This window comes from Pipistrellus kuhlii, unplaced genomic scaffold (assembly GCF_014108245.1).
Source record: "Pipistrellus kuhlii isolate mPipKuh1 unplaced genomic scaffold, mPipKuh1.p scaffold_m20_p_1, whole genome shotgun sequence".
Taxonomy (NCBI): domain Eukaryota; kingdom Metazoa; phylum Chordata; class Mammalia; order Chiroptera; family Vespertilionidae; genus Pipistrellus; species Pipistrellus kuhlii.
Window position 1 is genome coordinate 83,809,386 of NW_023425404.1, and position 23,249 is coordinate 83,832,634.

Below are 23,249 nucleotides of genomic sequence, written 5' to 3' on the forward strand. Positions count from 1 at the left end.
TATATTTTATAGTACATGCACATCTTGAGAATAGAAAACTATATTGCTTAAATATATGGCAAGAAAAAAATTGGCAAAAATACAATGCATCAAAATAGGTAAACCTATAAAGGATTCTTGGGAAGGAAAAAGAAGACTGAGGCAATCCTATAAATCTAAATGTGAGTTATATTTCCCATTTGCTTTCCAATAAGATTATTTACTTAACGACATTCATTATTTACTTAAGACATTTTCACCACATGCCTTCATCATATTATTATATTTTTGCTTTGTTTAGACTATATAAATAACTAGAGGCTCAGTGCATGACAAGTATATACTGGGGAGGGGAGGGGAGGGTCCCTCAGGCCAGCCTGCATCCTCTCACAGTCTAGGGGCCCTTGGAGGATGTCCCTGAGACAGGCTTCCGGCTGTACTGCGCTCTCCCTGTGGGAACACATTGACCACTAGGGGCAGCTCTTGCATTGAGTGTCTGCCCCCAGGTAGTCAGTGTGCATCATAGCAACTGGTTGTTACGCCATTCAGTCTATTTTGGATATTAGCCTTTTATTATATAGGACTAGAAGCCTAGTGTACAAAATTCATGCACTAGAGGGGAGGGGGTGTCCCTTAGCCTAGCCTGCACCATCTACAATCTGGGCCTAAACTAGCAGTCGGATATGCCTCTCACAATCCAGGACTGCTGGCTCCCAACTGGCTCACCTATCTGATTGCCCCTAACTGCTTCTGCCTGCCAGCCTGATCATCCCCTAACTACTCCCCTGCCAGCCTGATCGATGCCTAACTGTTCCCCTGCTGGCCCCATTGCTACCAACTGCCCTCCCCCGCTGGCCCGGTAAGCCCCAACAGCCCACCCCTGCCAGCCCAGTAGCCCCCAACTGCCCTCCCCTGCCTGCCTGGTCACCCTTAACTTCCCTTCCCTGCTGTCCTGGTCACCCTTAACTGCCCACCCCTGCCAGTCCAGGCTCCCTCAACTGCCCTTGCCTACAGACCTGGTTCCCCAAAATGCCCTCCCCTGCCAGTCTGGTCACCCCTTAACTGTCCTCCCCTGCAGGCCTGATCACCACCAACTGCCCACCCCTGCTGACCTGATTGCCCACAACTGCCAGCCATCTGGTGTATTGAAGTGACGGTCAATTTGCATATTACTTCTTTATTAGAAAGGATTTGGAGGCCCGGTGAACAAAATTTGCTCATGGGGTGCAGGGGGAGTGGGCTGGTTTCCCAGCCCAGCCTGCACCCTCTCCAATCTGGGGCTCCTCAGGGAATGTCCAGTGGGATCAGACCTAAATGGGCAATCAGACATCCCTTCTACAATCCAGGACTGCTGGCTCCCAACCACTCACCTGCCTACCTTCCTGATTGCCCCTAATGGCGTCTGCCTGCCAGCCTGATCACCCCCCTAACCACACTGCTGCCAGCCTGATCGACACCTAACTGCTCACCTGCCAGCCTGATGGCCCTAAACTGTACCCCCTGCTGGCCTGGTCACCCCTAACTGCCCTTTTCTGCAAGCTGGTCGCCCTCAAATGCCCTCCATTACTTTCCTGGTCACCCCTAACTGACTTCCCTTGCCAGCCTAGTTGCCCCTAACTGTCCTTCCTTGCCAACCTGGTTGCCCCCAACTGCCCTCCCCTGCAGGCCTGATCTCCCCCAAATGCCCTCCCCTGCAGGCCTGATTGGCCCCAACTGCCCTACCCTCCCAGACATCTTGTGGTGACCATCTTATGATGTTTACATGGGGTGGCCATCTTGCGTGTTGGAGTGATGGTCAACTTGCATATTACCTCTTTATTATATAGGGTAATACTTTTTTAAGAGAATGTGAGATTTTCCTCCAGATATACAGAATTTGAATTTTATGTTGTCCTCTGGTTTTGCTATATTGTGTAAGAAGGGAGTTTTATTTCTTTAAGCACAGTCCTCTCAACAGGGTACTGTTCAAATAGACTGTATTTAAAATGTACTTACATTGTATGCATCAATGATCAACTGAATTACATTGCTGGAATTTGCAGATAATGTTCCTACTGCTGACTTAGGAATCAAATTTTTCAGTTCCTGCAATTAAAAGATAAGCATATAAAATGCAAATATAGCAATTCAATAGATAAGTTAGTACTGAATACTTAATTTTAAATACCAGTGCCTAAATAACCTGTTCTAGAAGTTTGATGTTCTTTTAATCTCACATATATATTTACCTTGTAAACAGGCTGAAATTCTTCAGTAACTGCAAAAATCGTCTGAATGTTATTTTCACTTAATTTCTGGACAAGGTGAGCAATGGAAGGATAATCCTAAGAAATTAAATAAAATTTAATATGTAATTACAACCAATCAATACATTTTTAAGTCATTTTTGAAAATCAAATTGCATATATAACTGGATCACTCACAGAAGATGGCTTGAAATAACACAAGCAGTGTGTTGAAGTGGATGGTGTCATGTGTTTCTACTCTTTTCTATTTATGTATGAATTAAAATTTCCATAATAAAAAGGTTTTATAAAGCAATATTATCTATGAATATTAAATGCCAGAACAAATAAACTAAGGAATTTCCAGTAATTAAGGATTGTATTATCTGTCACTTAAGAAAAAGACCAAGATTCACCAACGTTTAAATTTTTTCCAGACTAAGTAATTGGCCAATCTTTATTTTTAACAAGAGCAGGGTACCCATTCGTAAAACTCACATGTAAATAAGATAAGGAATATTAAGACTATATTGTTTGTTTATAAATAATATCAAATTTGCTAACAAATGATGCATACAAGTGAAAAGAGAAGCAGCCATTGTCCAGGCATGAAGTAAATGTGTCTAAGTAGCTCTCTTCACCCTACTGAGACCCTTCTCTAAGTGCAAGTAAGCAAGCACAAAGCCACATCTATAGAAACAGCAATACTATAATAGCTTTCCTGCATATTAGGTCAGGACTCATAATTACCAAATAACAAAATCCAAACCCTTATGGACATAGAGAGACCACATAGTAAACCTGACAAGTTTAGGGGAGGCCTACATGGTGGCCTTACAAACTCAGAGACCTAAAGTACCGTAACCACCTAGGATGTCTGAAATTAAAGCCTTTTAATTACAAGCAGTTTATGGCGGGTAGTCATGTCCTAGGCGGTATCTTCTCTGACAAAGGTCAATCTTTACCTTAACTGAGCCTATTGTCTTTTTTCATCTATGATAACATATCTTTGGAATGTCTAAGTAATTTTCCTTTTTCTGGACCCCTCAAAGCAATAGGTACTGCTCTGTGGAGACCACAAATCCCCTCAATGTTATTGCGTTAAGTGTTGACTATTAACTATTCTATATCCACGTAAGTAAAAGAAGTGTGAGTCTATCATTTTACCTTTTATCCAATCCCAGAGGTTTCCTGCTTGCTTTCTCCCACTTCCCTAATCTATCACCAATGGATTTCATGTAACCTACTTAAATCTCCTCTTTTGACTGTAATGCTTAAAATAAGGTACAAAACTGCCATTCTCCAGAGCATAATCTCAATCTGTTGAGACTTGGCTTCCTATCAATTGTTGACAGTTTGGCCCAAATAAAATTCACAAAAATTATCCACAGGTTTGAATGTTTCTTCTGTTAACACTCTGAAAAACCCACAAGCCTGTCACCCACTCTTCTCTTAGTATTAAACACTAAAATCAACATGATTCCACTCAATGTGTAAGGAATTAAGCACTTACATAATAATGGCTCATTGTGTACATATCATTTTCCAGGTGACACTGTCCATCATTTGGTAAAACAATGCCACCAAGTTTCCCATCTCCAGCAAAGTGAAACCCAGCATCCGTAGAAAATACCAGCAGTCGTGTAACATTTCTCCAGCCAATCAATGACTTAAAAAGAAAAGGATTAAAATTCAAAATACTACTCACAATAATTCATATATACTGCCATTGTATTTTTAAGCTTATTCTGTATTTTCTTTACCTTCTCTTTGCACAATGCTAAAACCATTCTAATAAAGAGGGAATATGCAAATTGACAATCACACCATAAAATGGCTGCACCCACAGTGGAGGCAGGAATTTCATAACACAAGATGGATGCGCTCACAGCAGAAGCAGGGATCCCATAATACAAGATGGCTGCACCCACAGCAGAGTCTGAATTCCCATAACGAGCTTTAAGGAGCCATCAGCAAGGACCTGAGGCTTCCTGGCATTGGGCCAGGCAGGGAATCCGAGGCTGAGCCTCACACCAAGCAGGGCTTGACAGATGACCCTAGGCCACACCCCCCACCCCAACACTGGGTCTGGATCTGGCCCAATGGAGGTGGGGCCGGCCGGGTTTGGGTCTTGTGCAATTTCAAGGCACATGTGGGTGGGTGGTGACTTGACTGTGGTTCCATGGCATGCCCCAGACTCTGACAGGAGGAAGATTTTCATATACATTTCACTAATTTTCTTTCATCTCTGACACTACTATTATAGAGAAAGGGCAAATAGCAATATTAAAATATTTCCTCTAATTAATCCCCTTTTAATATGCATGAATTTTGTGCACCAGGTTATGGGGACTCGGCCGCTGCCATACAGCCATCTTGTGTTATGGAAACCCTATCTCTGCTGTGGGTGCCACCATCTTTGTGATGGTTTGATGGTCAATTTGCATATTCCCTCTTTATTAATCACAAAGATGGTGGCACCCACAGCAGAGATAGGGTTTCCATAACACAAGATGGCTGTATGGCAGAGGCCGAGTCCCCATAACCAGCCTTAAGGAGCCATCAGAAGGGACCTGAGCCTGTGCCCCCTGCTCAGCAGGGCTTGATGGGGGACTGCAAGCTGGGGGACTTGAGGTTGCGCCTCCCGCCTGGCATCAGACCAGGGGATCTGAGGCTGCGTGCCCTGCCCTGGCGCTGGGTTGGGGGACTTCAGGCCAGGATCCCCCCACCCCCCACCTGACAGGGCTTGGCAGGGGACCTCAGGCCATACTCCCGGCCCAGCGGGGCTTGATGAGGGAACCTCAGGCCATGCCCCCAGCCTGGCAGGGCTTGACGGGAGACCTCAAGGTGCGCCCCCCGCACTGGTTCTAGGCTGGGGGACCTCAGCCTGTGTCCCTCGCCCAGCATGTGCCAGAGCACTTGAGGTTGCAGGGCTTGACAGGGGTGGAGCCAGCCAGGTCTCGATCTTGCCAAGTGGAGATGGGGCTGGCTGGGGCTGGGTCCCGTGTGATTCTGAGGTGCCAAGGGTGGGCAGGGTCCACAGCAGGTCCCAGATTCTGACAGGAGGAAGATTTTCATATACATTTTACTAATTTTCTTTTATCTCTGACACTTCTATTATAGAGAAAGGGCAAATAGCAATATTAAAATATTTCCTCTAATTAATCCCCTTTTAATGTGCATGAATTTTGTGCACTGAGCCACTAGTTCTTGTGATAAATACAGAGAACCCATTGAATAAAACTCCTCTATTCCACTGTAAAACTCTATCTTGCCTGGTTTAGCTGTTTTAAAAACTGTTATCTTTTAAAATAAATGTCTTATTCCCACTAGGAGGTAAACAAACTAATTCTGTGTGTGGCAGGGACCACATCAGGTTTTGCTTATCTTCTCCACTGTAGCAGCTACACAGTGGTTAGTATACAGTACATGCTTCACATCATATATTTGCTAGGTAAATAAAAATGTCTCTGCCTGTGCTTAAAAAAATAGACACACACACACACACACACACACACACACACACACACTTCAGAGAGGAAGGGAAAGAGGAAAAAAAATCGAAACATTAATACATTAATGATGAGAGAGAAACACTGATTGTCTGCCTCCTGCATCACTCCCCTCCCTTCCCCCACTGGGGATTGAGCTGGCAAACTGGGCTGGTTCATAGGTTGATGCTTACTTACTGAGCCCTGCCAGTCGGGCTCAGCCTTGTCTTTACTTTACCTTTCTGATGCTGTCTTGTTCCCTTCCATCATCCTCTATCCTTGCTCTATCTTCTACAGCATATATATCCTTTATAGGCCCTCCATTTTTAAACACAGAAAAAATAATCTTCTCCAAAGACTTGCCCTGCTTAATTCCATCATTATAACACATCAGTACTATTTACTTGTTCGTTTATTTTATTCTCCACCTTATTCAACAAAGAATTTAAGGTAGTCATAAAATCCTTTTCTCTCTCAGTAATTTTGTAATTATGTTTGTCTAAATTTACTCAATACATCTGTTTACGTCCTCATAAGACTAAATTCCTTGAAGGCAGAAATTAAGTTTTTTAATGCTGGCAACTCAGTGTAACAAATTAATATGTCTCTTTCGCATCTAAAGTGAATGAACAGTTACTCTCAGCAAAAAAATCAGAAAAACAATAGTGGCCACGGATTTTATGGCTTGCTTTAATCCCACAAACTGAAGCACAGTCAGGTAGCCCAGAGAATGCTCTCTCTCACCAGTGAGCTGCTAACAGGATCACAATGAATGGCTGGAAAGAAAAGAGGTGTCAGGCTAGGCACTACCTAAATTACTCTTTCTTTCCCTTTAAAAGCAGGCTACCTTTAAATTGCAACTACCAAGAGAGAAGTCAAAAGTAACAATAATATATTAGTTAATATCTGCTGAGTGCATAGTGGCACTTTAGATGGATTACTATATTTAAAATTCATAATATGCCTAATTAGGTATATCTATTATTATCCCTAAGGAAAAGGAAATAACCAGCTAGAATGGCTAAGTAAATTGCCTGAGATAAGTGGTGATGGAAAAATTTGAAGTTATGCTCTAATAGTCTAAACTTGTAGGGGTGTCGAACTCAATCAGAGAAGGGGCCAAAATCTAAAATCCAGCCTAAATCGAATGGTTTACTGAACAGTCATAAACTGTCATTGTGATGGAAACGCAGGGGAGTGCAGTGATGACAGCGCGGTGCGGGCCACATTGCAAAGCCTGGCGGGACGAATTTGGCCCGCGGGCCTTGTGTTTGACACATGTGGAAAGACTGCTCTCTTAATCACTCTACTATAGTGTTACATTATCTACCTCAAAATATTTTCTAATTTCAGCTTCAACTACCTCACTATAAGCTCATCCCAAAATCTACGGCTAGTAAATTAATCATAAAATTCTAATCACTAGTTTAATGCTACTACTGAAAATCTTATCATTAAAATGACAGCTCTAGCTGGTTTGCCTCAATGGCTGGAGCGTTGGCCTGCGGACTAAAGGTTCCCAGGTTCAACTCTAGTCAGGGGCACATCCCCGAGACATCCAATCAATGATTCTCTCTCATCATTGATGTTTCTCTCTCTCTCCCTTCCTCTCTGAAATCAATAAAAATATATATTTTTTAAAATTATAAATATTATTCTTAAAATATTATGTTCTCAGTTTACAAATTAGGAGAAAGATTAGTGTGAGAGAGAAACATCAATTGGTTATCTCCCATACATGCTTCGACTGAAGATAGAACCTGCAAGCTGGGTATGTGCCCTATAGGGAATTTAACTGCAACATTTTGGTACATGAGAAAACACTCGGCAAACTAAGCCACACCAGCCAGGGCTAGGGAAAGGCCTATTTTAAAGATGATAAGCAGAAGAAAATTGATCAAAGGAAAATGACACCTGAGACACTGCTCCACTTGAGCACTTTTAATGCTACTGTGATACCTCAGATGACCTCAATTCGATACCTGGGTCTCTTCTAAAAACCTAGAACACCAACTGAAGTGTCCAACTGTTTCAAATGGTAAGCATACTGGATTTTTAAAACCCTGTATAAATGAACTAAGTGCCTAGGTCAAATAGAAACATGATTACATATGCTTATATAAAACACTTATGGTTAGAGGGAATTTAACTGACTAAATTCTGTAACTAACTATGATATGGTAATAAAGATAATTTTTTCCATTAACTGATAGTAAAACACACTAAAATTCAAACAAATAATGTACCTTTGTAGAAAATGAATACACTTACCCCACAAACTGCAACTTGCATGATTGCATCAAAACCACCTTCTGGAGAATCCAAATTTCCAGATATGCGCTGTTTACCAACAAGATCATTAAATACTCCCCCTTTATCAGTAAGACTGAGCACATTTTTGTAACTAAATGGGCTGGTGCAGTTCTGTTCACTCGTGCAAGGGTTCTTGAGCTTTGCTGGTGTTGTACTAATGTAAGGCATAACAGTTTTCTCCACAAATGAGCCAAACCCTGTGTAGGAAAAATGCATAAAGAGAAATGGATGGATAGGTGAATGGATAAATTTGCATTAAAAAAAAAATCAGGAATGTTACCACATGTAAGTCAACCTTTTTCCTTACAAAAAATAATAAGATTTTAATAATAATGTTTCAAAGGAGATCATTATAATATGAAAAATTCAGGTCTCAAGAGCTAGTAGGCTATACTGGCTGGTGCAATCATATTAATTAGTAATGAAATAGAACCTGAATACTCAACATGTTTATAAAATAAATCAACAAATGAGTGACTAAATTCCTGAACACAAGCATGCATTTCATTATCAACCTGGTAGAATATCAGCCAACCACATCCATGATTCTTGCATCTGCAGTTCAACCAAATGCAGATCAAAAATATTTTTTAAAAATCTCAGAACATTACAAAAAGCAAACATTTGAATTTGCCATGCATCGAGCACTATGATGAATCCATATGAATAAGGTGAGGAGTAGGCAGTTCCTGCTGTTACCTAAACGAAAATACCATTTACACACACACACACACACACACACACACACACACACACCCCTAAGAGACCATTAGGACAGAACGACTGCAATGACTGGACAATCAGAACCGGTCAACCAGTTGTTATGACGTGCACTGACCACCAGAGGGCAGACGCTCAATACAGGAGCTGCCCCCTGGTGATCAGTGCACTCCCACAGCCAACCTCCCACGGCTCCTCCCCTGGCTTGCCAACCTCTGTGGCCCCTCCAAATCAGAACCTCCCTCAGTCCCTCCCACCCCCAGCTAGCCAACCTCCTTTTGTCCCTCCCATCCTCAGCTAGCCAACTTCCCTCGGCCTCTCCCCTGGCCAGCAGGCCTCAATTGGGACTGGGCGAGTTGACTCCAATTGGCAGCCAGGCTTCTAGTTCTTTATATAAGGGACTTGAGCATCCTTGGGTTTTGGTATCAGCATGAGTCCTGGAACCAATACCCAGTGGATATGAAGTACAACTATAATCTGTGTCAAATAACACAGTAGAATAGATAACAGAGGAATAAGGAAAAATAAAAATTATTAGATGTGTGACAAAAATTATCAGTTCTCTGAAAGAAAAGGTTAAAACCTGACCTTATTTATCTCATAAGTGGTGAAGAACAAAACTGCCAAGATTTATACAATTGAAAAACATATTTTTTTCACTATTCCCACCTATTCGAAAGTCCGAAGTAATCCTCTTCATTTCATTCATCAGATCTGTTCCAAGACTTTTTACATTCTCCAAGTCATCTTTCATAGAGTAAGAAAGGTCCATTAGGTAGTAGAGATCAATGGGATAGTCTTCAGCTCTCTTGAATTTTAATGAAAATGTTTGAGGCTCCCCTAATTAAACAAATATTAGAAGATGAAAAAAGCAATGAAGAAAACCAAACAGCCTGTATTTGCAAGGTAAACACCATAAAATGAAATGTATTATTGTTATATTTTTCACAAAATTCTATACATAATACAATGGGTGTGTATTCAATTTCATTCAAATACTTACAATACCAGAGCCTAGGGATACAAGATGAAAAAGACAACATCCCAAATCCATAGTGGGTGAAACAGACAAAAATGGTTAATTTATTACTAGCACAGAGAAAAACAAGTAGATGAAAAAACATAAATGAAACGGGTGGGTGAGAAGGGCACATTACAGGGTACACCTGACTTTTTAGAGTTTGAAGTTGTAAATCAAGATTGTTCTCTGTTTAATGAAATCCTTCTATATGCAAATAACATAATCTGTTTTTTTACTTTAGAAAACCTGGTAAAAAGTTTTAAAAATTACAGAGACAAAGAAACTTGTTAAGAAACTATAGCAAAAATCGAAAACAATGAGTCTGAATGGTAACAATGAGGAAGGAGAAGAGAGATGAGTAAGAAGTGTTAGGTATAATTCACTTAGAAAATATGTGAGAGGCCGAAACCGGTTTGGCTCAGTGGATAGAGCGTCGGCCTGAGGACTGAAAGGTCCCAGGTTCGATTCCTGTCAAGGGCATGTACCTTGATTGCGGGCACATCCCCAGGAAGGGGTGTGCAAGAGGCAGCTGATCTATGATTCTCTCTCATGGATGTTTCAAACTCTCTATCCCTCTCTCTTCCTCTCTGTAAAAAGTCAATAAAATATATTTATAAAAAAGAAAATAACGTGAGAAAGAGAAGGATTGGGTGAAAAAGAACCATAAAAATTTAACTTGTAGTCCTAGCCAGCTTGGTTCAGTGGATAGAGCATCGACCTGCAGACTGAAGGGTCTTGGTTTTCAATTCTGGTCAAGGGCACATACTGAGGTTGCAGGCTCAATCCACATGTGGGAGGCAACCAATCAATGTGTTTCTTTCATATCAATGTTTCTCTTTCTTTCTCTCCCCTTCTCTTCCACTCTCTCTAAAAATCAATGAAAAATATCCTCAAGTAAGGATTAATAACAACTACCTTGTAGATTATTTCTATATAAATTTCTAGTACATAGTTCAATAAATGGGTTTGAAGCTTAAGAGAAAACTCTGTATGACAATATACAAATGGTTTTAAAGCCATAAAAGGAAAGCCTACAACTAGGAGGAATGCAAAGAGAAAGGAAGACAAAAAGACACACTCAAAAAAGTGTTTAGGAGTAATATATTAGAAGTCAAGAGAAAGAGCTCAAAGGTATCACTTGGTACAGAAAAGTTAAAAAGAAAAGGCCCCCCAACAAAGGTACATTAGACTTAGTGGTTCAAGGTGATGGTAGAGCTTTGCCAGAACAGGCTAAGAGGCAGAAGCCTGACTGCACCAGAATGAAGAGTAAATGGGAGTGGAAATAAGGGACAAAAGTAATGTGCACTACTCTTTTGAGAGAAAGGGGATAGACCTTGGAATTAGCAGAAAGAGGGCTTGTGTTTTGTTGTGGTTAAGATTCGAAATTGCTATAGATTCTGATAAAAACCTTAATAATTTAACAATATTAAACATATACAAAGGAAAAATATAGGCTAAAATGTTGTCTGCATATATGAACACTTATTTTTAAAACCCATTACATCTATTACCTTCTTAATCTTTAATAATTTACTTTGAACATTAGGCAATATTTATTATTATTTCAATTATGTAGTACAAATTTTTATGTCTGGAGAAACATGTCTAAAATGTAATGCATTCCACATTTCTACTTGAGAGCCAGTCCACATATGAAAATGAACCCTCAACAGAAACTGATGAGGATTATATAAAGTTGAAAAAAGCTCAAGTAGAAACAAAGGTATCACAGAATTAAATGTCTTACCTGATCGTAATTGCAAAACCAACTGCTGTGGTTGGATCTGTGTGATATCTTCTGGTTTGAGCTTCTCTGCAGTTCCTTTGCTACGGTTGGTTACATTTTTATTTTTCTTTATATCTTTGGAACCTCTGGGATTTTCTATATCATCTGGATGACAACCCTTCTTTTTTAAGGCTTCTAAATCATCACATCGTGCAGAAGTAGGCATTCCTTCTTGTAAAAATGTCTAAGTGACATTTAATAAAATATAGGTATAAATAAAAAGTATAATGGTCAAATCTTTCACTTAACTGCAAATAACACAATCAAATTGCACAAATCAAGTGACATAACGAATGTACTTAATTCCTAGTTTTTAAACAAAATGTTTCCTTTGTCTAATCCATAAGTGCTCTTATTTATAAACAAAACTAGAGGCCTGGTGCATGAATTCATACACCAGTAGGGTCCCCCAGCCTGGCCTGTGGAATCCAGCTGAAATCAGCTTTCTGGTATCTCCTACGGGGTCAGAGAGAGACATGGGAGGAAATCTGACGAGCCAGTGAAAGATATGGGCGGGCTCCAGGGCATGTCCAACCAGCAGAGCATGCTAACCTACCAGTTGGAGTGTCTGTCCCCTGATGGTCAGGGCACCTCAGAGCGAGCAGTTGAGCAGCCTTAGCATATCATTAGCATATAATGCTTTGATTGGTTGAACAGCTCACCAGACAACTGGACACTTAACATATTAGGCTTTCATTCTGTGTTATGTTTCCCTGGAGGGTAATTATGTTTTTACTAATATATTGCTAGTAATATATTATTTTATAATACTTAGGATTGATCTAAGTATACATTTTAACTACGCCACCTTCAAATTCAAGTATCAAAAAATTTATTTAGTGAAATCACTAATTAACATGGTTAACATCCATTAATAATGTAAATACAACCAAATAGCAAATATTTTTCCTTAAGAAAATTCCTTAGAAACCTCTCATATTATGTAGCTTTATCCACCATAATAACCTTCAACAATATACTGTAGAAAACATGTTATCCTGAAAGCCTCTTGATTAATGATGTCATTTTAAACAAAAAGAAGAAATTTAGCACAAATTTAGTATTGTTAGAGATTTAAAACAATTTTAAGTATTAAATATTACTGTAAACAATACAGTAAGTGATTATATGACAAAGGTTATAAATATATTTCCACTGGGTAAATTGTAAAAATAGAAAAGATCATAATTGTATGTAAATGGTACTTGTGGCTTGTGGTAAATTTCCAGTAGCAACATGATTTTAGAATGTGCTATACATCAACAGCTTAGATGGAAATAAAAATTGTATCAGATGACCAAAGTACCTTAATAAAAACAAAAACACTGCTTTTAAGATATATATAAAAGGTTTTGAATAACATGTTTTCATGAAATGTGAGGGAGGGATAAAACAATGTGAGTGTATGTATGTATGATTTTTAAATGTGTACATATAACTAAATCAATTATTATAATAGACATTTGACATATATCCCTAAAAATTATATATTTAGTAAGTAAAAAAATTTTAAATCTTATCATTGGGAAAATAAGAGAATGCCTTTCTTTTGGGGTCACTTATATTCACTTTGATATGGTATTCTATGATCTACCAATTTTATGGTGTTGTATATAGTTAGAACATTTAAATACAAAAAATAAACTGGTTTTGATCAGTTGTTTTTAAAGGGAAACATAAGCCTAAATGAGAACATTTAAATAATTAGAAAAACTTAAAAAAAAAAAATGCCATGGATCAGATGGTTCAAAATTACACTGTTTTTATATATTATCAAACTTTAGTAAATACTACCTAGTACACCTAGTACATTATTATACTTTCTAAATATTAGCCAATCCAGAAATCATAACATATAGATAAAGTCATTCAACATATTCCAAAATAGCCTTAATAACTTAAGAATTATGCTACAAAGGTAAAAAGCTAACCTACTTAGCTAGGGTAGGATAACTGTCAACTCCAGAAAAACTATCTATACTAATAATCTATACTAATAAAAGGGTAATATACAAATTAGCTGGGACACCCTCATGCAAGGACCGAACAGCAGGCTGCATGGGATGACTAGGCTGGCAGGGGGGCAGTGAGGGGCAACCAGGCCAACATGGGGGAGGGGGGGGGGAATTTGGGGCCAACCAGGCTGGCAAGGGGGACAGTTAGGGGCAATTAGGCCAGCAGGGTGCAATTGGGGGTGATCAGGCAGGCAGGTGAAAGGTTAGGAACCAGTGATTCCAGATTGTGAGAGGGATGTCCAATTGCCAGTTTAGGCCTGATCCCTAAGCCAGCAGTCGGACATCCCCCAAAGAGTCTCGGATTAGAGAGTGCAGGCTAGGCTGAGAGAACCTCCCCTCCTTGCACCGTGCATGAATTTTGTGCACTGGGTCTCTATTAACCTTAATAAAATGGATACTGTGGATGATAGTAGTTACCACTCATTTAGAACCTTTTAAGTGAAACTGCAATTAAGTTCAGCACTCTCTATTTCCTCCATTGTCTCCAAGTTAATTCCAGAATACTATTTTTAGGAAAACAGAAAGTAACCATTAGAAACATTTTGAAATAACAAAACAAAAACCTTTCATTTTTTTCTTTCAGATGGTCAAAGCAAATTTGACCAGATATGTCTATAAAATGGGTACTTGAAATGTGGAGGTCAAATGACTGAATAAAAACAAATAAGTTTTGACCTTCTGATATTCACTGTGAATTAATTATACATCTTCAAAAAGACTTTCCTTCAATTCCTGTTCTAATCCATTCATTCTTTCGTTGGTTTGTCTGTTCTTTCAGTAAACTATTGTGGAAGGTTCCATGTTAAGCAATATATAGAGATGACAAAAGTGAATAAAATTTAAACTCTAACTTCAATAGTTGACAAATCAATTCAGATGTAAATCAATTCTATATTAGTTTAATCAAATATAATTAGAAATGGTAATTTATACCTCTCCCATCTATAAAAGGGAAAATCCTAAAATAGTCAAATTAAATAGCTAGAGTTGGGGGGCAGATATCCAATAGAAATATAATACATTCCACAAAGGTGGGCTATATATATAAAATGATTTTTAAAATATTAATGTTGAAATGCTAATTAATAAGTCTTCAAACTTTGTTATTTATTTGAGGCTTAAAGCAATTCTCAATTTGAACCACCCATACTTCAAGTTTTCAATTAACATGTACATTTGTACACACACATTGATTTAAATGAAAATTCACATCGAGCTTTTCCAAGGATACAGTTGTGTGTAATACTACATGACTAGAGAATAAATAGAAAAAATTTGTGTTGTCTTACTTACTGAATTTGTACACCATCCACAATTTGGCCCTGCTTGTATACATTCTCCACATGATTTGGCATTTGCTTTTAAACATCTATTTTCATCTGTCAGGGAAAAAAAGAATAGACCACTTTATTTGATGTGTCAAGAGAGAAAATAATAAAAAACTAGGATTACGATGATGAATTATATATATATGAACACTAAATTTGAATACTATGATCTAGACCTGCCCCAAAAAGGCCCCAAAGAGTAGTGATTCTAGATTACCTAAACACAAAGCCATAAAAAGACAGTTATCTTTCTTGTCTTCTATAGCAAGGACTACCTACAATTATTAATGCATATTTATCCTTTTTATCAAAGGCATAATTCCAGATCTATCAGGTTGAATGGTCATAATTGTCAGTTTTCTTATAAATGCGCAAAGCATACTTCATTTAAGTTATATCGCCAAAACCTATAAGCATCCAGCAGTTTTCCCTTTTTATTATCCTATAAAGCAATAATATGCAAATTGACCATCATTCCAACATATAAGATGGCTGCCACAAGATGGTCAGCAGGGGAGGACAGTTGTGGGTGATCAGGCCAGCAGAGGGGGGCAGTTAAGAGGGACAAGGCCTGTAGGGGAGGATAGTAGGGAACAACCAGACCAGGAGGTGACAGCAGTTAGGAGTGACTGGACTGGCAAGGGAGGACAATTGGGGGTGACCAGGCCAGCAGGGAGAGCAGTTAGGGGCGACAGTCATCAGGGGAGGGCAGTTAGGGGCAATTGGGCCCGTAGGGGAGCAGTTAGGCGTCGATCAGGCTGGCAGGCAGAAGCACTTAGGCGCAATCAGGCAGGCAGGCATGGGAATGGTTGGGAGCCAGCAGTCCTGGACTGTGAGAGGAATGTGGTATCAGGCCTAAACGGGCAGTTGGACATCCTTTGAGGAGTTCCAGATCAGAGCTGTGCAGGCTAGTTGAGGGACACACCCTCCCCCCCTCATCCCCCCCGCCCCGTACACGAATTTCATGTACCATGCACGTTTATCCTTTTTTTGGTCAAAGGCATAATTCCAGATCTATCTAGTCTCTAGTGTTAAATATTTGAAAAGTTCATATTCATCCAAGCCAAAATCACATGATTTATCAGGCTCTGTGTTCAAAGTTTGTTTTATAAATCTTTAATATAAATTTATATCAGCATGCCTTTCATGTGATAAACACTGACATGGACTGTCTCCAATGTGTCTTTTCAGATTACGCTCAATATAGAAAACTTTAAAAATACATAAAAACATTAAGAAAAAAAACTAAAAATTACCCACAATGTGTTCATAAGATAGAACTACTATATAATCCTTCTAGTCTTTTTTCATATAAATAGGTTAAAAAAAAAAAAAAAATATATATATATATATATCAAGAATCATAATAAATATATATATACACACACACACACACACACACACACACACACACACACATTATATAAATGAAATTAAGGACATACATTTTGTGTACTACTTCTTATACTAGCCCCATGGTCGGCAAATTGCGACTCGAAAGCCACATTCGGCTCTTTGGCCCCTTGAGTGTGGCTCTTGCACAAAATACTACTGCCTGGGCAAGTCTATTTTGAAAAAGTGGCGTTAGAGTAAGTTTAAAAAATTTCACTCTCAAAAGAAATTTTAATCCTTGTGCTATTGATATTTGGCTCTGTTGACTAATGAGTTTGCCGACCACTGTATTAGCCTAAAAGTATCATTATAAATTATTTAAAATGATGGCTTTAATAATTGCATATTTCACTATATTGCACCCTATTTAGTGAACAAACTTATTCATACATGCTTGCTCACATGCACACACAAACCCTTGAAACACATACGCACACATACGTACACATAGATGCACCCACTCAGATGATCCCATTCTTATAAAACTATTTTTTTATCATAGATTTTTTAAAAATACTGAGTTAAAGAATATTAATGGCTTTAAAATCCTTGATACATACTAATTTGTACCCAGAATTAATATTCTCACAATCAATATACAAATACCATTTCATTAACTGGCATTTAATTAATGCATTAAGTAATTAATATAAATATTTCAACATTACTAACACAATTTTTTTACTCACTAATAGGATAAATTAGAATATCAATTCAATTGTCAATTACTTAAGGTCTCTAATTTTTTCATATATTTACTCACCATATATCTTTTGTAAATTTTCTATCTTTTGCAAATTTTTCTATTATGTTCATGTTTTTATTGGATCTCTACACATGATAAGAAAATTAAACACTTTTTTAATTTTCTTACTGTTGATGGTGTTTTGACATTTAGATATTTTGGGATTTTTATGTTGTTGTTGGTTTTATGCATTTCAAAATTATCAATATTTCCCTTATGATTTCTTTCTTCATTTTTCTGTATTGTAAGTCCTTCCTATCCTGAGATAAAATAATTGTTCTACAGTGCATATTTTTAGAACTGGAGAACAGACATTTTATTATTTTAGATGTGGACGCATCACGGTTTCTAAGAGGATTTGACGTTTTTGGCTTTATTTTCCATTCTTCTACTAGCAATGCCAACATTTTGATAAAATAATAGGAACATATATTAGTCAATTGTTCTGGTTTCAGTTTTATAGATCATAATAGATAGTTCATAATCTACCATTCTATATTTTTATTTCTTTTCTTCTAAATATATTACATGTCATTGCTTTTTCTAAGCTCAAACACTCCACTATCTTCTCAAAAGTTTTTTCTGTAGTGTATTGCCACAACCTTCACAGTGAGGTTCAGGATCTGAAGGAGGGGTTGATGCACAAATGAAAATGCTATACAAGAAATATGAATTTAGAAGCCATTGGGGTCCAGATGGAGCCTCTTTCATGAAGAGACACACAGACTGCTGGCCCAGTCTGCTATTTATTTACTTGAATACATATTTTCCCTTTAGCAATGCATACAGGCAGATAAAAGGTAAAGTTTGGTAAACAATAAAAGGATTATTCAGGTTAGGGAATTGCCTTGAGCCACCACTAAATCAACAAAGTTCTTAGTGTTAGCCCTGCTAATGCCCAAGGTCCAACAGCCTTCTGCATTCCTTAGTGCACTGACAGCATTGGCAAGTGGTGCCTTCCAGTAGTGTATTATCCTATTAATAAAAGCCTAGGTGGCATCGCCACAAGATGGCCACCACAAGATGGCTGGCAGGGGAGGGCAGTTGGGGGCAACCAGGCCTGCAGGGAAGGGCAGGGCCGGCAGGGGAAGGCAGTTAGAGGCAACCAGGCCTGCAAGAGAGGGCAGTTGCAGGCACCCAGGCCTGTGGGGGAAGGCAGTTGGGGGGCATTGGGCCAGCAGGGAAGAGTAGTTGGGTGCAATCAGGTCAGCAGGGGAACAGCTAGGCATCAATCAGGCCCGCAGAGGAGCGGTCAGGGGGCGATCATGGGAGAGTACTTAGGGGCAACCAGGCCGACTGGCAGGCAGAAGCAGTTAGGGGAGCGGTTAGGGGGTGATCATGGAAGGGCACTTAGGGGTAATCAGGCAGAAAGGTAGGTGAACGATTAGGAGCCAGTAGTCCCGGATTGTGGGATTGTGAGAGGGATGTCTGACTACTGGTTTAGGCCCGATCCCGCAAGTATCAGGCCTAAACCTGCAGTCAGACATCCCCTGAGGGGTCCCAGATTGGAAAGGGTGCCGGCTGAGCTGAGGGACAAGCCCTCTCTGCCACCTTCCCTCCAGTGCACAAATTTTATGCACTGGGTCTCTAGTCTCTATATATCAAAGCTTATGCGACCGAGCGACTGATCAACCAGTTGCTATGATGCTCACTGACCTCCAAGGAACAGATGCTCAACGCACAGGATCAGGATCAGGCTCAGTCCTGTCAGGATTGGGCCTGTGCGGATTGGGCCTGTGGGGATTGGGCTCCCTCCTGTCTGGATTGGGCCTTCAGGGATCAGTATGAAACCAGCTATCCAATATCCCCTGAGGGGTTCCAGATTGTGTGAGGGCACAGACCAGGCCAAGGGACCCCACTGGCACATAAATCTGTGTAGTGGGCCTCTAATATCCTATCATTTTAGCATTTCACTTACAGACCTGCCTACCGTATTTCTGGGTGTCAAAGGTGAGGGGGCCTTGCCCTTTACTCTGAGTGAGAGATTGCAGGACTTTGAAGTGGATCAGTAAGATCTGACTTAGATCTCTCTTGAATTTAACTGATCAAAAAGCCATATGAGACACGAAATGAAAACACAAATATGATTTTTTATTTACCTGCTTGGCCAAACACATAGCAAACTGAACCGATATATCCAATCCAGAAAATCAGTTGTAAATTCATCTGAAATATAAAATGTACAATATATTTTAAAAATAAAATACATTAAACATAAGTCATGTCTATCTGCCTTAACATAATACTTTCAACCATTTTTCCTCCAACCTTTCTCCACACCCCAGTCATTTTACCTTTTCTCCCCATGTACCTCATCTTTCATCTTCAACTAAAATAACTTTCATAACAAATCTCCAGAATCTGTTCTTACTTTTCTTCAATTCACATATATTTAATTGATAGTACTTCAAAAAAGACTAACAGTGTTGAGTATTCTCTAACACCACATGTGTCAAACACAAGGCCCGCGGGCCAAATCCGTCCCACCAGGCCTTGCAATGTGGCCCGCACCGCACTGTCATCACTGCACTCCGCTGCGTTTCCATCACAATGACAGTTTATGACTGTTCAGTAAACCATTCGGCCCGCGATTTAGGCTGGATTTTAGATTTTGGCCCCTTCTCTGATTGAGTTCGACACCCCTACTCTAACACTATAAAAGCTATTAACTTTCTTTGTCCTGTGAAGTATGGATCTCTATTACTGCCTATGGCTCCTAAGGGATCAAACAGGCACATCTAGAATGCAACATCCTCTTACAATTTTTAAATAGCTTTTAATTTTCCTCAGGAGATGACCAATATCCTGTACAAGGTTCTGACTCAATTTTCATATTTCTTTTTTAAGAAAATCAACTTTTATGCATGGAGTTAATAAAATATTTAATTTAATTCCCCGTAATTTCTATATCTACAAACTAGACTCCAAAAAGGTGGGGGAGGAAGGAGCATAAGAAACCTAAAAGAGGCTTTAGTCTTACAGAGGCTTAAACCTAAAGAAAAATTAAATAATATTTTGTATATTAAGCAGAATACCTAAACTATTATATATACACTAGTGTCCTGGTGCACAGACTCATGCACATTGAAAGGAAATTAGAAGAAATATTTTAATATCTCTATTCTCAGATTGCTAATGAAAAGAAAATAGGATTCTACAGAGTCTCCTATCTACCTACTACAGGACTTCTGTGAGGATAAAATGAGATGAAGTGTGGGAAAATGCTTCATAAACATTAGGTTCATCTATAAAATGTTTGCACCTGGTTATAAAGCAAGTTGGGTTTCTAGGCTGAAGAGACTCCAAGGAGGCAAGTCACTAGGGAGAGGAAGCCAGGTGCTGCTACGTGACATTATTACCTAGCACCTACAGCGACCGTTTCCTGGCTGGGCTGGGCTGTGGGCTACATTTTTTGCCATGGGGTCTTGACAGCAATGGCTGCAATTTGGTAAGGTGTTGCTCCTGGGTGGTGGTGGGCTGTGTCCCACTTGAGGGAAGCTGAGTGTTGGTTTGTTGGCACCACATTCGTAGTGATGTCTATTTTTAAGCTAGAGGCCCAATGCACGAAGATTTGTGTAAGAATGGGCCTTCCTTACCCTGGCTGCTGGCACCACCTTTGCTCCAGTCAGAGCATCCTTTCCAACTTCCCACACTTTCCAGAGGCCTAGAGCATCTGGGGCAGTGTGGAACACCCCTGGCCACTTGGCACCTGTGTGAGCAAATTAACCTGCCATCTTTGTTGGGTAAATTTGCATACTCACTCCTGATTGGCTGGTGGGTGTCACGAAAGTAAGGGCAATTTGCATCTTACTCTTTTATTAGTGTAGATGGCCAGTGCGCGTCATGGCAGCTTCTGCCTTTAGTATCTGCCCCCGGTAGACAGTATGTGTCATAGCTACTGGTCAGACACACAGACACTTAGCTTTTTATATATAGAGATAGCAAGTTTTTGCTGTATTAATCTATACTTCCCAATTTGTTGAAGACAGCTATAGCCAGAGATCACTGATCCTATCCCTTAACTACTTTCTGCTCTGGACTAGCAGCCAGTAAAATAATTATGCATAAATTTCTGTCCCAACCATATAAAAAAAACACAGAGGGAAAAAAAACAAAGGAGAGCTTTATTAGTTATCAAATAAAAAGAAATGAAAGCAATATAAGGTAAACAGAGTAATTAACCTAAAAATTAACCTAACAAAACTTAATGCAGAAGACTGAGAGAAAGCAGATATGGCTCTGTAAACTAGTATAATTGGGGGAAAAATAATTTAACAACCTATATCAAAAGTCATGAAAATATGTTTCTACCCTCTGAATTAGCAATCTAGCTAGGTATTGGGAATTCATCTTAAGGAAATAATTAAAAATGTAAGAGGTGATACATATGCACATACACAATCAGTACAGAACTCAAGGGTGAAAATAGGTTTACAATTGTTTGTATGGAAAAATATAATAATTACTAAATACTAATATAAGAATAAACTCTATGTTTCTGTATTCACAACTATAAAGCTACTTTTACCCAACTCTATATTTACAAGAGGTGAAAGAGCATACATCCTCTACCCAAAAATAGGGCAATGGCTAATTGTACCAACTTAATAGACTTATTAGAGTCATAAGAATAATAAAATGAAGTAACATCAAAAGGTTTATAGAATAATTTTGGATGTAAGATATACATTAAGATAACAAGTATGCAAAAATAATAGCATATAAAGTAACCCAAGAAATCTGTAGATGACAAACAGCTGTAAGCACAATATAGATACTATGGATTTATTGTTTTTAAACTGTTATAGTCTTTTCTTCTTTTATGGATAAGTTGCTAGCTGTGTGCAAGTATTCATTTGGTAAATTTCCTTTATTTCGCAAAATATATTTTTTAAAAACCTCCATCTTCAAAACCTTACACTCCAGGATGCAATTTCCATAGCTCCCATAATAGTACTTTAAAGTTGTCTTAGAGCACTTGCATTTTCCCTGATGTGAACAGTTCTCCCCTTTTCTCTGTTAGTTTCCCAGAGAAAAGTAATAATAAACATGCATAGTCATCCACTTGGCAAATGTGCTCAGACTAGCCAAGTTTTTTTGTTTGTTTGTTTTGTTTTTTTTATGCCAGGAGCTTAGAGTTGTGCTTATATATCAGTGACTGGATCCAAAAGACCAAGAAAACTGACACAAAGTGTGAAATGCTTAACAGTTCACCTTTTAAGGCCTACCTAAAAGATGCAACATGTAATAAATCCATGTAGACCATACTTCTAAGCAACTCAAATGTTATCAATTTCAATGACTAAAAGGACCTGGAACATTAAGACTCCTAAGGAAATGCATGACTGTGTCAAACGGAGCATCAAAGGCAGTTTCTGCACAAAGACCATATATGGACTGATAGTGTTTCATACTTCTCAGGCTACTTCACTAGACTATCTTAAGAAACCTCTTAAAATATTACACACTTCAGAGAATCACCACTAAAATAACGTTATTAGGTAACAGAAAATATTTCCTATCATTCTTAGGTTACATAGTTTTAAAATATTTCTTTAAATGCCATCGTCCTCCTATAAACATTGTCAAACCAAAGATCAGCCTCTGAAAACATTAGGCCTCTGGAAGAGCTCAAACCCAGAACAAGACAAATCAAGACTTTAGTGTTGAAGCACAACTGAGAGAATAAGGACAACATCCAAGAACAGCTCAAGGACAAATGTCAGCTCTCCTGTGACTGGTCAGTGTACCGGCAAAACAGAGGCACAGTAACTGGCTGGTAATGTAAAAAGGACAGGATTTCTGTCCAAAAAACAGAAGCCACAGGAGATAGAAGACAGAAGTTAAAAATAAAGAAGAGTGATGTAAGACGATAAGGGTTAGAAGAGAGCCTGGTTTGATGTGGCCACCAGGAAAGTCAGCAGCAGAGAGCTGGATAGTGAAGAGGAAGTACAGAGAAACAACCATCTTGGGAATGGGGGCCTGTGCTGTGTTTCCAGGAATTCTTACACAGAGAAAAGGTGGCTTAAGGAGTTTCCATCAAGAACATTTCACATAGAATAGTATATATTAGGGGCCAACAAGGAGAGACGCCTTCCGATATTATCCTGACCCTATTTTTTGTATCCTCTTCTATTCAAAGGTCTAGAAATAGTTGTCTACACTGGTTTCCATTTCAAAACCTCCTACTACCTCTGCCATAATTGGTGTCCACTCGCTATCATGCATGAACAA

General features: G+C 39.0%; 1 protein-coding gene across 7 annotated transcripts in view; it reads right to left on the reverse strand.

The window, feature by feature from the left end:
- The window catches only part of ITGB1 (integrin subunit beta 1), a 59,108-nt gene that overhangs the window by 16,494 nt on the left and 19,365 nt on the right, over positions 1 to 23,249 (reverse strand). For 6 of the 7 annotated variants that reach the window (XR_006742485.1, XM_036454043.2, XM_036454025.2 and 3 more), the window contains 8 exons: positions 19,115 to 19,181; positions 14,844 to 14,929; positions 11,497 to 11,719; positions 9,398 to 9,568; positions 7,967 to 8,205; positions 3,718 to 3,873; positions 2,208 to 2,303; positions 1,975 to 2,064 (listed from right to left, as the gene is read on the reverse strand). Coding sequence is in view for 6 of the 7 variants with exons in the window: in XM_036454043.2 (XP_036309936.1) it covers positions 1,975 to 2,064; positions 2,208 to 2,303; positions 3,718 to 3,873; positions 7,967 to 8,205; positions 9,398 to 9,568; positions 11,497 to 11,719; positions 14,844 to 14,929; positions 19,115 to 19,181 (1,128 nt within the window). In the remaining variant the exon portion in view is untranslated. Of the gene's footprint in view, positions 1 to 1,974; positions 2,065 to 2,207; positions 2,304 to 3,717; positions 3,874 to 7,966; positions 8,206 to 9,397; positions 9,569 to 11,496; positions 11,720 to 14,843; positions 14,930 to 19,114; positions 19,182 to 23,249 lie in introns of those variants that run through there. The other variant, XM_036454051.1, reaches the window with a different exon arrangement.